This window comes from Salmo salar, chromosome 09, assembly GCF_965601325.2.
Source record: "Salmo salar chromosome 09, fSalSal1, whole genome shotgun sequence".
Taxonomy (NCBI): Eukaryota; Metazoa; Chordata; class Actinopteri; order Salmoniformes; family Salmonidae; genus Salmo; species Salmo salar.
The window spans coordinates 89,589,264-89,603,168 of NC_138299.1; the positions used below are offsets into that span (position 1 = coordinate 89,589,264).

At 42.4% G+C, this 13,905-nt stretch overlaps 1 protein-coding gene across 2 annotated transcripts in view; it reads right to left on the reverse strand.

The window, feature by feature from the left end:
• The window catches only part of LOC106612063 (uncharacterized), a 30,465-nt gene that overhangs the window by 14,023 nt on the left and 2,537 nt on the right, over positions 1-13,905 (reverse strand). The window contains exons 2-5 of one of the 2 annotated variants that reach the window (XM_082956048.1): positions 1,851-1,989; positions 1,707-1,754; positions 230-369; positions 64-132 (exon numbers count right to left, since the gene is read on the reverse strand). In XM_082956048.1, the coding sequence (XP_082812174.1) occupies positions 64-132; positions 230-369; positions 1,707-1,754; positions 1,851-1,925 (332 nt within the window). In that variant the 5' untranslated portion in view covers positions 1,926-1,989. The remainder of the gene's footprint in view (positions 1-63; positions 133-229; positions 370-1,706; positions 1,755-1,850; positions 1,990-13,905) is intronic. The other variant, XM_082956049.1, reaches the window with a different exon arrangement.

Consider the following 13,905-nt stretch of genomic DNA (forward strand, 5'->3'; position numbering starts at 1 on the left):
ATGATAGAGGTAAACTCTCTCTCCAACCTACACGATGACAAGAGGCATTGGAGTAATACTGACCGCATGATAGAAGGAGGAACGTCCATGGTCACAGTCTGGTCCTTCAGGGCGAGTCTCTCTGCCTTCCCACTAAGAAAAACCAGAGTAAAACACACAAATAACATATTATTCCACAACACACACACGAAATATATTCAGTGGCAGTAATAATAGAATGAGAATATACCTAAAGATTCTCTGGTATGTTTCTCCTTCCAATTTCAATTTGAGGTGAATTTTCACCCCTGCGTTAGTCAGACTCAGTATGTGCAAGAAGCCTTCTGTGTGTGACTGCACCGTACACCTGTCCAGTTTGACTGCACTGATCTGGAGAATAAAGGACACAAAGTCACATACCCCACTCAGTGTAACTTGTTATTTGAGTTTGTCCACTGTGCTGTGTGGTGGCTGAAATTAAAATAGTGCAGTACACTAGTTTGTGGAGATAAATCTCTTGTCTATTGTCAACTGACTTATTAACCAACAGGGTGTATGCGTGGCTGAGCCTGGTGGGTACTGTAGTTTACCCACCTGGAGGGAGAGAAGGAAGTGGAAAGGGCTGTACATTTTGGTGAAAGCACACAGTTCCTCTGGGTCAGGGGCAGTGTCACGTCCTGACCCTAGTAAGATGTCATTTTCTATAGTAGAGTAGGTCAGGGCGTGACAGGGGGTGTTTTGTGTTTTTCTATTTCTATGTGTTCTAGGATTTCTATTTTTATGTTTTTTTTGTGGGGTTGATCTCCAATTGGAGGCAGCTGGTCCTCGTTTTCTCTAATTGGAGATCATATTTAAGTAGGGGTTTTTCTTCCTGGGTTTTGTGGGTAGTTGCATTCTGTTTAGTCTCTGTACCTGACAGAACTGTAAGTTGATAGTTTCCTTTTGTTATTTTGTTATTAGTGTTTTGAGTTAATAAATATCATCATGAGCACTCAACACGCTGCGTTTTGGTCCCCTCTATATGACGCCCGTTACAGCCAGGGGGAGGAAGAGGAGTCCAATCTCTGCCAGAACTGTGATAAAAATCCATTAGAGAGGAAGATGAACACAGGATCTCAGTTTGCAAACTGACAGAAAGCCAAGACACATTAAAGGGCATGCGGTCCAAGAGGCTTCTAAACAGCTTCTACCCCCAAGCCATAAGGCTCCTGAACATCTAGTCAAATGGCTACCCAGATTATTTGCCTTGCCCCCCCCTGCCCTCTCCACACCACTGCCACTCTCTGTTGTCATCTATGCATAGTCACTTTAATTAACTCTACCTACATGTACATACTACCTCAACTAACCGGTGCCCCCGCACATTGACTCTGTACCGGCACCCCTCTGTATATATTTTCATTTTTTTACTACTGCTCTTTAATTACTTAGAAGTACTATCTTTATTATCCATATTTTTTTGAAACTGCACTGTTGGTTAGAGGCTCGTCAGTATTTCACTGTAAGGCTACACCTGTTGTATTCGGCGCATGTGACTAATATGATTTGATTTGACTTGGAACATATACAAAGCCTATGCACAAAGCTGCGGGCATAGTTGTGAGTTGATTGTACGTGTGTGTGATCCCAAATTAGACAAAACAGGACCAACTTATCTCAACCTTCTGTGTAATATAAGTACTACCATGTGTCTAAGGTATTCATACTCTTTGTAGTTCAGAACCCACCTGGTTGGACTTCTTCCACTGGAACTCCTGAGCACCAGGGTCCTGCAACTGTACAAAAAGTCATTAGCTAGACCCACGGCTAGTCTAACCTCATGTTTTTAAATTATTTATAAAAGCTTCTAGGTAATTCAGACTTGTCCATACCTGTGCAGTTGACCACCTGGCTGCTGGGTGGCTGGCCGGCCACGGCCCACAACAGGACCAGTAGTCCCCCTCCATCGACTAAGGACCTTTTTAGCTGTTCCCTCCCTTGACGAGCCAGCAACATCATTGACCATAAAACCTAACACAAAACAAACCATTTTTGGGGATTACTAAACTTAAAGACAAAGACACATTGTGGCAGTTGTAAAAAAAATTAAAATAATATTCCCCTGTACTAGAAGTTGGTTGTGTGGTGCTAGCTAGCTAGCCGCATAAAAGTGAAAACTGGCTAGTTAGCTAACTAGACCAGAGACAGTGGCCAATGTTGGTTTGTCTTTATATTTCAACAAATTCACCTGTTGTATATTTTTCATAATCTTCCCCGAGACTTCCCTTCCTTAGTAGAGAGGACACGGGTGTGGTCTAATATGTAAAAGAGGTGCCGAGTTTCGCGAATGACTGGCAGAGAGGCATGACTTCAAAACCTTCAATCCCTTCCGATTGAAATCTCACGCCACAAATGGATGTGCTTTAGTTTGCCACAGATGCAAGGCAAACATGCGATCTTGGGTTCCCCAATCCCCATATCTCATCCTGCAATATTTTCAAATGACAAATCCAGAGTTTATTTAAAACAAGAATAGTTTAATTCAGTATATGACAAATTGTGTTCAGGGGTGGTTTCATCCATTTTAAAAATCCGCCCTATCATTTGTATGGATCATCAAGGGGTCAAGGGACAATAACATGCTTTAAATGGGTCTATGAAAAGGCCCTAAGCTTACTCCTTGATGACCATGGACACCTACAAAATATTCCCCTGTACTAGAAGTTGACATTTGGGTAAAACCAGACATTTGGGTAAAACTCGATTTACTACTGACCGGTGATTTGCTTTCATTATAGGCCATCTCTTGCAACCCTACAAACTTATTCATTGGATGCTGGTGAGGGGGGTGCTGATCTTATAAAAGCATTACATTTTTGTGTGTGTGTGTTTGTATTCATTATGGATCCTCATTAGTTCCTGCCAAGGCAGCAGCTACTCTTCCTGGGGTTTATTATGGACCCCCATTAGTTCTGCCAAGGCAGCAGATACTCTTCCTGGGTTTTATTATTTTAAGGATCCCCATTAGTTCCTGGTAAGGCAGCAGCTACTCTTTCTGGGGTTTATTAAGGATCCCCATTAGTTCCTGCCAAGGCAGCAGCTACTATTCTTGGGGTTTATTATGGATCACCATTAGTTCCTGCCAAGGCAGCAGCTACTATTCTTGGGGTTTATTATGGATCACCATTAGTTCCTGCCAAGGCAGCAGCTACTATTCTTGGGGTTTATTATGGATCCCCACTAGTTCCTGCCAAGGCAGCAGATACTCTTCCTGGGGTTTATTATGGATCCCCATTAGTTCCTGCCAAGGCAGCAGATACTCTTCCTGGGGTTTATTATGGATCCCCATTAGTTCCTGCCAAGGCAGCAGATACTCTTCCTGGGGTTTATTATGGATCCCCATTAGTTCCTGCCAAGGCAGCAGATACTCTTCCTGGGGTTTATTATGGATCCTCATTAGTTCTGCTAAGACAGCAGCTACTCTTCTTGGGGTTTATTATGGATCCCCATTAGTTCTGCCAAGGCAGCAGCTACTCTTCCTGGGGTTTATTATGGATCCCCACTAGTTCCTGCCAAAGCAGCAGCTACACTTCCTGAGGTCCAGCAAAATTAAGGCAGTTATGCAATTTTAAAAACATTACAATACATTCATTACAGATTTCACAACACATTAAGTGTGTGCCCTCAGGCCACTACTCTACTACCACATATTTACAACACAAAATCCATGTGTATGTGTGTGTATTGTGTGCATGTGTCTGTGCCTGTGTTTCTTCACAGTCCCCGCTGTTCCATAAGGTGTATTTTTATCTGTTTTTGAAATCTAATTTTACTGCTTGCATGAGTTACTTGATGTGGAATAGAGTTCCATGTAGTCATGGCTCTATGTAGCACTGTGTGCCTCCCATAGTCTGTTCTGGACTTGGGGACTGTGTAGAGACCTCCGGTGGCATGTGTTGTGGGGTATGCATGGGTTTCCGAGATGTGTGCTAGTAGTTTAAACAGACAGCTCGGTGCCTTCAACATGTCAATACCTCTCACAAATACAAGCAGTGATGAAGTCAATCTCTCCTCTAATTTGAGCCAGGAGAGATTGACATGCATATTATTAACGTTAGCTCTCTGTGCACATTTAAGGGCCAGCCGTGCTGCACTGTTCTGGCATCTGACCACACAACTGGACAGTAGTCCGGGTGCGGAAAAACTAGGGCCTGTAGGACCTGCCTTGTTCATAGCATTGTTAAGAATTCAGAGTTGCTCTTTATTATGGACAGACCTCCTGTCATACGTTTCGTCTTCTGATGAAAAGTAAGAAATATCGGACCAATACGCAGCGTGGTAAGTGTCCATACTTATATTTTTATTCATACGTGAACACTGAAACAAAACAAGAGAACTCACGACAGTTCTGTAAGGTATCCTTGACTATACATGGAACAATCACCCACCAACACAAGAGAAAGTAAACCCATATAAATATGGCCTCCAATTAGAAGCAACGACAACCAGCTGCTTCTAATTGGAGGTCGTTCCCAAAACTAACATAGAAATGCAAATACTAGAAATATGAACATAGAAATACAAAACAGAACAATACCCCAAAAACCCCAACAACACAAAACAAACACCCCTGCCACGTCCTCACTAAACTACAATAACAAATAACCCCTTTTACTGGTCAGAACGTGACACCTCCCCCATCTTAGCTACTATTGCATCAATGTGTTTAGTCCATGACAGTTTACAATCCAGGGTTACTCCAAGCAGTTTAGTCTCCTGAACTTGCACAATTTCCATATTATTCATTACAAGATTTAATTGAGGTTTAGTGAATGATTTGTCCCAAATACATTGCTTTTAGTTTCTGAAATATATAAGTGTTGCAGTGATTTCACTTGACGTGGTAGCTGACGTGTATAGTGTCGAGTAATCAGCATAAATAGACACACAGGCTTTACTCAGAGTACTCATTAGTAAAGATTGAAAAAAGCAAGGGGCCTAGACAGCTACCCTGGGGAATGCCTGACTCTACCTGGATTATGTTAGTCTTCCATTAAAGAACACTCTCTGTGTTCTGTTAGACAGGTAACTCTCAATCCACAATATTTTTTTATTTTTAACCTTTATTTAACTAGGCAAGTCAGTTAAGAACAAATTCTTATTTACAATGACAACCTAGGAACAGTGGGTTAACTGCCTTGTTCAGGGGCAGAATGCAGATTTTTTACCTTCTTAGCTCGGGGATTTGATCTAGCAACCTTTCGGTTACTGGCCCAACTCTCTAACCACTAGGCTACCTGCCACCCCTATAGCAGGGGATGTAAAGCCATATCACATACGTTTTCCAGCAGCAAATTATGATCAATAATGTCATAGGCTGCACAGAAGTCTAACAGAAGTCTAAGCAGAAGTCTGCACAGAAGTCTAAGCAGCTCCCACAATCTTTTTATTATACATTTCTCTTAACCAATCATCAGTCATTTGTGTACGTGCCATACATTTACATTTACATTTAAGTCATTTAGCAGACGCTCTTATCCAGAGCGACTTACAAATTGGTGCATTCACCTTATGATATCCAGTGGAACAACCACTTTACAATAGTGCATCTAAATCTTTTAAGGGGGGAGGGGGGGGGGTTAGAAGGATTACTTTATCCTATCCTAGGTATTCCTTAAAGAGGTGGGGTTTCAGGTGTCTCCGGAAGGTGGTGATTGACTCCGCTGTCCTGGCGTCGTGAGGGAGCTTGTTCCACCATTGGGGTGCCAGAGCAGCGAACAGTTTTGACTGGGCTGAGCAGGAACTGTGCTTCCTCAGAGGTAGGGGGGCCAGCAGGCCAGAGGTGGATGAACGCAGTGCCCTTGTTTGGGTGTAGGGCCTGATCAGAGCCTGAAGGTATGGAGGTGCCGTTCCCTTCACAGCTCCGTAGGCAATCACCATGGTCTTGTAGCGGATGCGAGCATCAACTGGAAGCCAGTGGAGAGAGCGGAGGAGCGGGGTGACGTGAGAGAACTTGGGAAGGTTGAACACCAGACGGGCTGCGGCGTTCTGGATGAGTTGTAGGGGTTTAATGGCACAGGCAGGGAGCCCAGCCAACAGCGAGTTGCAGTAATCCAGACGGGAGATGACAAGTGCCTGGATTAGGACCTGCGCCGCTTCCTGTGTGAGGCAGGGTCGTACTCTGCGAATGTTGTAGAGCATGAACCTACAGGATCGGGTCACCGCCTTTTTGTTAGTGGAGAACGACAGGGTGTTGTCCAGGATCACGCCAAGGTTCTTAGCACTCTGGGAGGAGGACACAAGGGAGTTGTCAACCATGATGGCGAGATCATGGAACGGGCAGTCCTTCCCCGGGAGGAAGAGCAGCTCCGTCTTGCCGAGGTTCAGCTTGAGGTGGTGATCCGTCATCCACACTGATATAATAACATGATACGTGTTGAATGCCCTTCCCCATAAACTTGCTGAAAATCTGTTGTTCATTTGTTTACTGTGAAATAACATTGTATCTGGTCAAACACAATTTTTTTTCCTAAAGTTTACTAAGGGTCGGTAACAGGCTGATTGGTCGGCTGTTTGAGCCAGTAAAGGGTGCTATGCTATTTTTGGGAACGGAATTACTTTTTCTTCCCTCCAGGCCTGAGAGCACACACTTTCCTGTAGGCTTAGATTGAAGAGATGGCAAATAGGAGTGGCAGTATCGTCCGCTATCATCCTCAGTAATTTTCCATCCTAGTTGTCAGACCCAGGTGGCTCGTCATTATTGATAGACAACAATACTTTTTTCACCTCTTCCATACTCACTTAACGAAATTCCAAAATACAATGCTTGTCTTTCATAATTGTGTCAGTTATGTAGGTTCAGAATTTGTTGTTGGCTTGTCATGCTTAAGTTTGCTCCCCTTGTCAATGAAAAAATTATTAAAGTAGTTGGCAATATCAGTGGGTTTTGTGATGAATGAGCCATCTGATCCAATGAATGATGGAGCCAGGTTTTCCTTTTTGCCCTTTTTGCTTTTACTATCAATCTTTATATAATTTATCTTGTTTCATAATACAGTTTCTTCTTCTTTTTGTTCAGTTTAGTCACATGATTTCTACATTTACAGTATGTTAGCCAATCAGCTGTGCAGCCAGACTTACATGTATCTCAGCTTGGATGTTGGCCCACCACCTCAAGCTCAACCTTGACAAGACGGAAGCTGCTCTTCAAGTCTAGGACAAAAAGGCTTCTCAACAGTTTTTACCCCCAAGCCATAAGACTCCTGAACAGGTAATCAAATGGCTACCCGGACTATATGCATTGTGTGCCCCCCCCCCCAACCTCTCTTTTACGCTGCTGCTACTCTTTGTTTATCATATATGCATAGTCACTTTAACTATACATTCATGTACATACTACCTCAATTGGGCCGACCAAACAGTGCTCCCGCACATTGGCTTTACTTAGCCATCTTACATATAAAACTTTATTTGTTCATAAAAATGGTCAATAACTCACCACAGGTTAATGAGAAGGGTATGCTTTGAAGGATGCAATAACTCTGCAATGTTGGGTTGTATTGGAGAGTCTCAGTCTTTTTCCTCAGTCTATGCCTGTATTTAGATATCATGCTAGTGGGGATCGAGAATCCACTCACATAGGTATGTGGTGTCATGACGTTGGCCTGATGGGGGAGGTTTATGACCCCCATAAATACCTTTCCCCTTTTTCCTCTCTCTACAAATAGAACTCTAGTAAAGCCTTTGTTAACATTGAGAGAGAGTCTGGTGACATCAAAAGATGGTAAACGGAACCATATTTGGGTAATCCAACCAGTTGAAAATATGCGTTGGGACTTAATGAAAATGATGTCAGTTCAGTTGGCGTCTGAGACATTATTACTGATGACAGGACGACATAAACTGTATCTTGGAAAATCTACACATTCTAGTTATCAGATTCACATGGAATTGTTGTACAATTTAAATGTTTAAATATGAAACTATTTGTGAAAAGATTAAATGTAATTTTTAGCTTCTTAATGAGAGAACGGTTTGTCAGAAGAACACCACTCTGCTCACTGAGGCCCCGCCCAAGTGAACAGACATGGGTTGTAAACTATGAAACACGCCCTTCTTTCACCACTATATAAACCCGTTGACGAAAATGTAACTTCCTGTTCTGAGGACGTTAGGGCGACGGTCCTACGTTAAAAGGGCTCAGATAATAACCTAATGAAATTGCATCGAATTTCAACGTGAAGATGACGGTCAACACGCCGAAAGGATGAATTCCGACTATACCAGCCAGAATATAGCATGAGCTAAAAGTATGGCAACTTGGTATGAAGTTTGAACTCTTATTCACTCCAGAAGTGATACCTCCTAGCCGTTGAGTTAGCAGCAGTTGCTGTGAACGTGGGCTAGGAAAGGATGGACGCCGTAACCAGTCTAACACACACAACGATACTACAACGTATCCAGTTTACGACCAGAGATATTCTTCAAAGGACCAGAGATCCATGTTGGACCAACCCGCCTTCTATCGATGACCAATCTATTGAAGCGCAGCTCAGAGCAAATATTCATTGCATTTTCTTTTTCCAAATGGGCGGTTATTTAGAATGCATAAGATTCTGTATTTACGATAGCATAGCATCTCCCTTTGTTACTCAGTCTTCCCGCTCTTTCATTCAAAATCCAACCCCCTTTCTTTGTGTAACCAGCCGTCATATCTTTTCCGTCCGCTAGGGACGTTTTCCTTTATGACATAATTTGTAATCAATGTATGATCCATTCTGTGTAGATGTAATTCTGTGTGACTATTTTAGGTATTTAGTAAATAAATAATTAAACCAAATTTCGTATTTGTCACGTCCTGACCATCGTAAGATGTGATTTTCAGTGGTAGAGTAGGTCAGGGCGTGACAGGGTGTTTTTGTGTTTTTCTATTTCTATGTTTTCTACTTCTGTTGTTTTTTGGGTTGATCTCCAATTGGAGGAAGCTGGTCCTCGTTGCCTCTGATTGGAGATCATATTTAAGTAGGGGTTTTTCTTCCTGGGTTTTTGTGGGCAGTTGCATTCTGTTTAGTCTTTGTACCTGACAGAACTGTAAGTTGATCGTTTCCTTTTGTTATTTTGTTATTAGTGTTTTGAGTTAATTCATCATGCGCACTCAACACGCTGCGTTTTGGTCCCCTCTATACGACGCCCATTACAGTATTGCTGATTCAACTTGTTAGCTAGGGTTTGTGAAGATAACCAAGAATTTACAACTTTCAGATGAGAATGAATAAAGTGACGATTAAAGATTGAATGCTTTTGATGTTAAAGATTACTAGGTCTTTAAAGAGTTTATTCGGGAAGATAACAGCTCTATAAACATTATTTTGTGGTACCCCGACTTTCTAGTTAATTACAATTATCAGGTAATATTAATTACAGAGAAATGATTTTATAGAATAGCATGTCATATCACTTAATCCGGCATAGCCAAAGACATGACAGTTGTTGCAAAGGGCATCAGTGTCTTAATAGCGTGATTTGCCAAGGCAGGACACTGAGCGCAGCCCAATCCAGAAATCTGGCAGTGGCTTCTGAATAAATTAAATTTTCACAGAACCGCTTGTTGCAATTTCGATGAGGCTCTCTTGTTCAGATATCGATAAGTGGACTGGAGGCAGGGCATGAAAAGGATAACGAATCCAGTTATTTATGTCATCCGTTTCGGGAAAGTGCTGCGTAATTTCGCACCCAACTCACTCAGGAGCTTCGCTATTTCACATTTGACATTGTCCATAAGCTTGAGTTCATTTGCACACAAAAAAAATCATACAGTGATCTAAAGACCTGTGTGTTGTCAGAGAAGAGCTCCAACTTCATAGCCTCAATTTTGTCCCGCACATTGAATATAGTTGCAGAGAGTCCCTGTATTCCTAGTTTCAGATCATTCAGGCGAGAAAAAACATCACCCAGATAGGCCAGTCATGTGAGAAACGCATCATCATGCAAGCGGTCAGACAAGTGAAAATTATGGTTAGTAAAGAAAACCTTAAGCTCGTCTCGCAATTAAAAAAAAAACGTGTCAATACTTTGCTCCTTGATAAGCACATTTCTGTATATTGTAAAAGCATTACATGGTCGCTGCCCATATCATTGCATAGTGCAGAAAATACACGAGAGTTCAGGGGCCTTGTTTTAACAAAGTTAACCATTTTCACTGTAGTGTCCAAAATGTCTTTCAAGCTGTCAGGCATTCCCTTGGCAGCAAGAGCCTGCTGCAGTGTACCCAAGTGGCGTTGGGAGCAACTGCTTGCACGTGCATTACCACTCCACTATGCCTCCCTGTGATGGCTTTTGTGCCATGAGTACAGATACCAACACATTTTGACCACAAGTCCATTTGATGTCAAAGCTGTCCAGTACTTGTTGTCCTGGTTTCCAGAAGAGGATGTCTTCCTTAATTGACCCCCCCATAAACGTAACGGACATATACCAGGAGCTGTGCCAGGCCCGCCATGTCTGTTGACTCATCCAGCTGTAATGCATAGAATTCACTGGCTTGTATGCGAAGCAGTAATTGTTTCAAAACATCTCCTGCCATGTCACTGATGCGTCGTGAAACAGTGTTGTTTGATGAAGGCATTGTCTGTATGGTTTTTTTGGCCTTTTCCCCCAGCAATGTCCCAGCTGTGTCCGCAGGAAGAATTAAGTCCTCCACAAGGGCTTGCCTGTCCTAGCCACTCGGTAGCTCACCATATAAGACGCTTCTAGCCTCTTCTTATTAATGGTATGTTGCTTTTATACGTCTTACTACTCGAAAGTTGCCTTAATTCTCGCTCAAAAAACTCCCGTGGCTTATTTTTCAAATTGGCATATTTTGTTTCTAAATATCTGCGCAAGAATGAAGGTTTCATCGAGTTGTGAGATAGTACTTTTGCACATAACACACTGTGGTTGAGGAAAGGCACTACTCCCAATATAAGTGAACCCCAAATCAATGTAGTTCTCATCATATTTGCGCCTCTTCAATGGTCCAACACCCCTGTCTGTTGTTCGGTGCTTTCCCGAGTAAGGGGGCAGTAGCTCTTCGGCTGCATCAGATTCACAACTGTCAGTGTCCATGCTAGCTGGGCTAACAACAGTAGAATTACTGATGCTAGCATTGGATGTGCTCGTGGAACAACTTGTGTCGTCGACAGATGCAGTACAGCTGGTAGTAGCAGTACTACCAGTAGAGCTGGTATGTGTCTCTATGGACGCGGGCCTTACTTTTTTTAAACAATTAGCAGCAGCTACAAACGGACCGTTAGTGGAATTCCTGTGAGAGAGTAACGGTTAATGTGATTGGATGTTAATCATTTCCCTAGGCTACCTGTATTTGACAGTGTGTTATTTCGCTGAACACTAGATGGTTTAATGTTATTTTTGGCAGTGAAATGAGGCTACTCAGGCGAGAAAGAAACCTCACCCAAATGTATAGCCCCGTTGGAAAATATAAATGTACTGTTTGAAAATGTGAAAAAAAATAGAATTCTGCTGCTGGCTTTCTAAAAGTGCTGTTGTGTTCTGAGTATAAACACTCTTCTTCATGGCCTATGTGTGCAGGTCGTGCAGGTAACTATGGAGGACCTTCAGGGAATTGATTCCTCTAGAAGAAGAGGGCACTTACATAGCGACAGCATCAGAAATGGGTAAATAAGTCAAAGGCCTTGGTTTGTTTATTTAAGACCTTTAAAGTTGTTACCACAAGCACTGTTATTAAAGCATTTACCACCACCCCCCCTCACATTAAGACATGCTGTTATTATTTATCCTGTCACAGGCCGGCTCATAGCCTGTGGCAAAAATGAAAGGACATCGACAACCGGTATAGGCCAATTCAAAAAGTTATTATTATAAAACAAAACTATTAACTCTACACAAAGAAAAAGGAATGAGGTGTGGAAATGTCATAATGTAAGGTGCATGAATGCGTGAATATGTGTGTGTAAAAATGACTGAGTGGAAACTAAATAAACCAACAAAGGCACAACCAAAACAGGATCATACCTGGAGGAGCAGGGAGAGAGAGAGCAAGCCAAAGAGGTTAGTTGAGCAGTTTGTTAAATACCCTGAGCCCAGGTGGCTCCAATCACACCAGCTCCAATCACTAACGACCCTCCTCTGCCTGCAGGAGGAACCGCCCCTGCACTGCAGAGGAGGAGCCGTGACAATCCTCATATTAAGACATCCTGTTATTATTTATCCCTCCTCATATTCAGACATCATGTACTGTGTGCTTTTGCTTCTGATTTCGAACAAAGTCTAAAACTGGGATATCAATAGGAAGTGCTGTGGTTTTTGAGCAAACATTTACACATTATATATTGATCTAACTAAATATGAAGATGCAAACCAGTTTTTATGACATTTAACAAGAGAAAAATGTGTTTTTCTGGTCAAACAGAGGGGGATTTCATCCATCCTGTGAGTGATAACGATGTTAGTAGAGGACAATACTGAACTGGATAAATATGTATTCAGTTACAGCTTGACGTCATGTTGGGACCTCCATGCCTTCTAGTAGTATTCATTCCTCTGACAGCTGTATGTCTGCCAAACTGCAAAATAAAGGACTATATGTCACACAGAGAACATACTACTGTTTAAACACAACTAGCCACACAGCATTACATCTCCAATTGGAGGCAGCTGGTCCTCGTTGCCTCTAATTGGAGATCATATTTAAGTATGTTTTTTTTACACCTGTGTTTGTGGGCAGTTATTTTCTGTTTAGTCTCTGTACCTGACAGAACTGTATTCTGATCGTTTGCCGTTTGTTATTTTGTCTTTAGTGCTGTGCTTTGGTCCCCTCTATACGACAGCCGTTACATGAGGTCAGAGTAGGAGATATCCTTATCTGTGGAGAGGTCAATTTGCTACATGTAACACCATGATGTCAAGGCTTTATTTAGCCTAGCGCAAACTTAACATACATGATTTACAACTACCTTCATGCTGCTTTCTGGCACTGACCATAACATTTCTTATAAACGTGTAAGAAAATAAAATGTATTCTACTGAGTCAGACAGTGATATTGCAGAAGTTGCCCCAAAAAAAGACAGCAGAAAAGTTGAGTCATTGTATGATAGCACACAACTAGCCACCTTTAAACCACACATTACCTATCAAATCCAAATATCCATCGCTAACTATAACATTTTCCGACAAGATAGAACTGCTAAAGGGGGCGGAGTTGCAATCTACTGCAGAGAGAGCCTGCAGAGTTCTGTCTTACTATTCAGGTCTGTGCCCAAACAATTGGAGCTTCTACTTCTAAAAATCCACCTTTCCAGAAACAAGTCTCTCACCGTTGCTGCTTGCTATAGACCACCTTCTGTCCCCAGCTGTGCCCTGGACACCATATGTGAACTGATTGCCCCGCATCTATCTTCAGAGCTCGTGCTGTTAGGTGACCTAAACTGGGACATGCTTAACACCCCAGCCATCCTACAATCTAAGCTTGATGCCCTCAATCTCACACAAATTATCAATGAACCTAACAGGTACAACCCCAAACCCGTAAACACGGGCACTCTCATAGATATCATCCTAACCAACTTGCCCTCTAAATACAACTCTGCTGTTTTCAACCAAGATCTCAGTGATCACTGCTTCATTGCTTACGTCCGTAATGGGTCTGCGGTCAAACTACCACCCCTCATAACTGTCAAACGCTCCCTAAAACACTTCAGCAAGCAGGACTTAATAAATCGACCTGGCCCTGGTATCCTGGAAGGATATTGACCTCATTCCATCAGTAGAAGATGCCTGGTTATTCTTTAAAAGTGCTTTCCTCACCATCTTAAATAAGCATGCCTCATTCAAAAATGTTGAACCAGGAACAGATATAGCCCGTGGTTCACTCCAGACCTGACTGCCCTTGACCAGCACAAAAACATCCTGTGGCGTACGGCATTAGCATC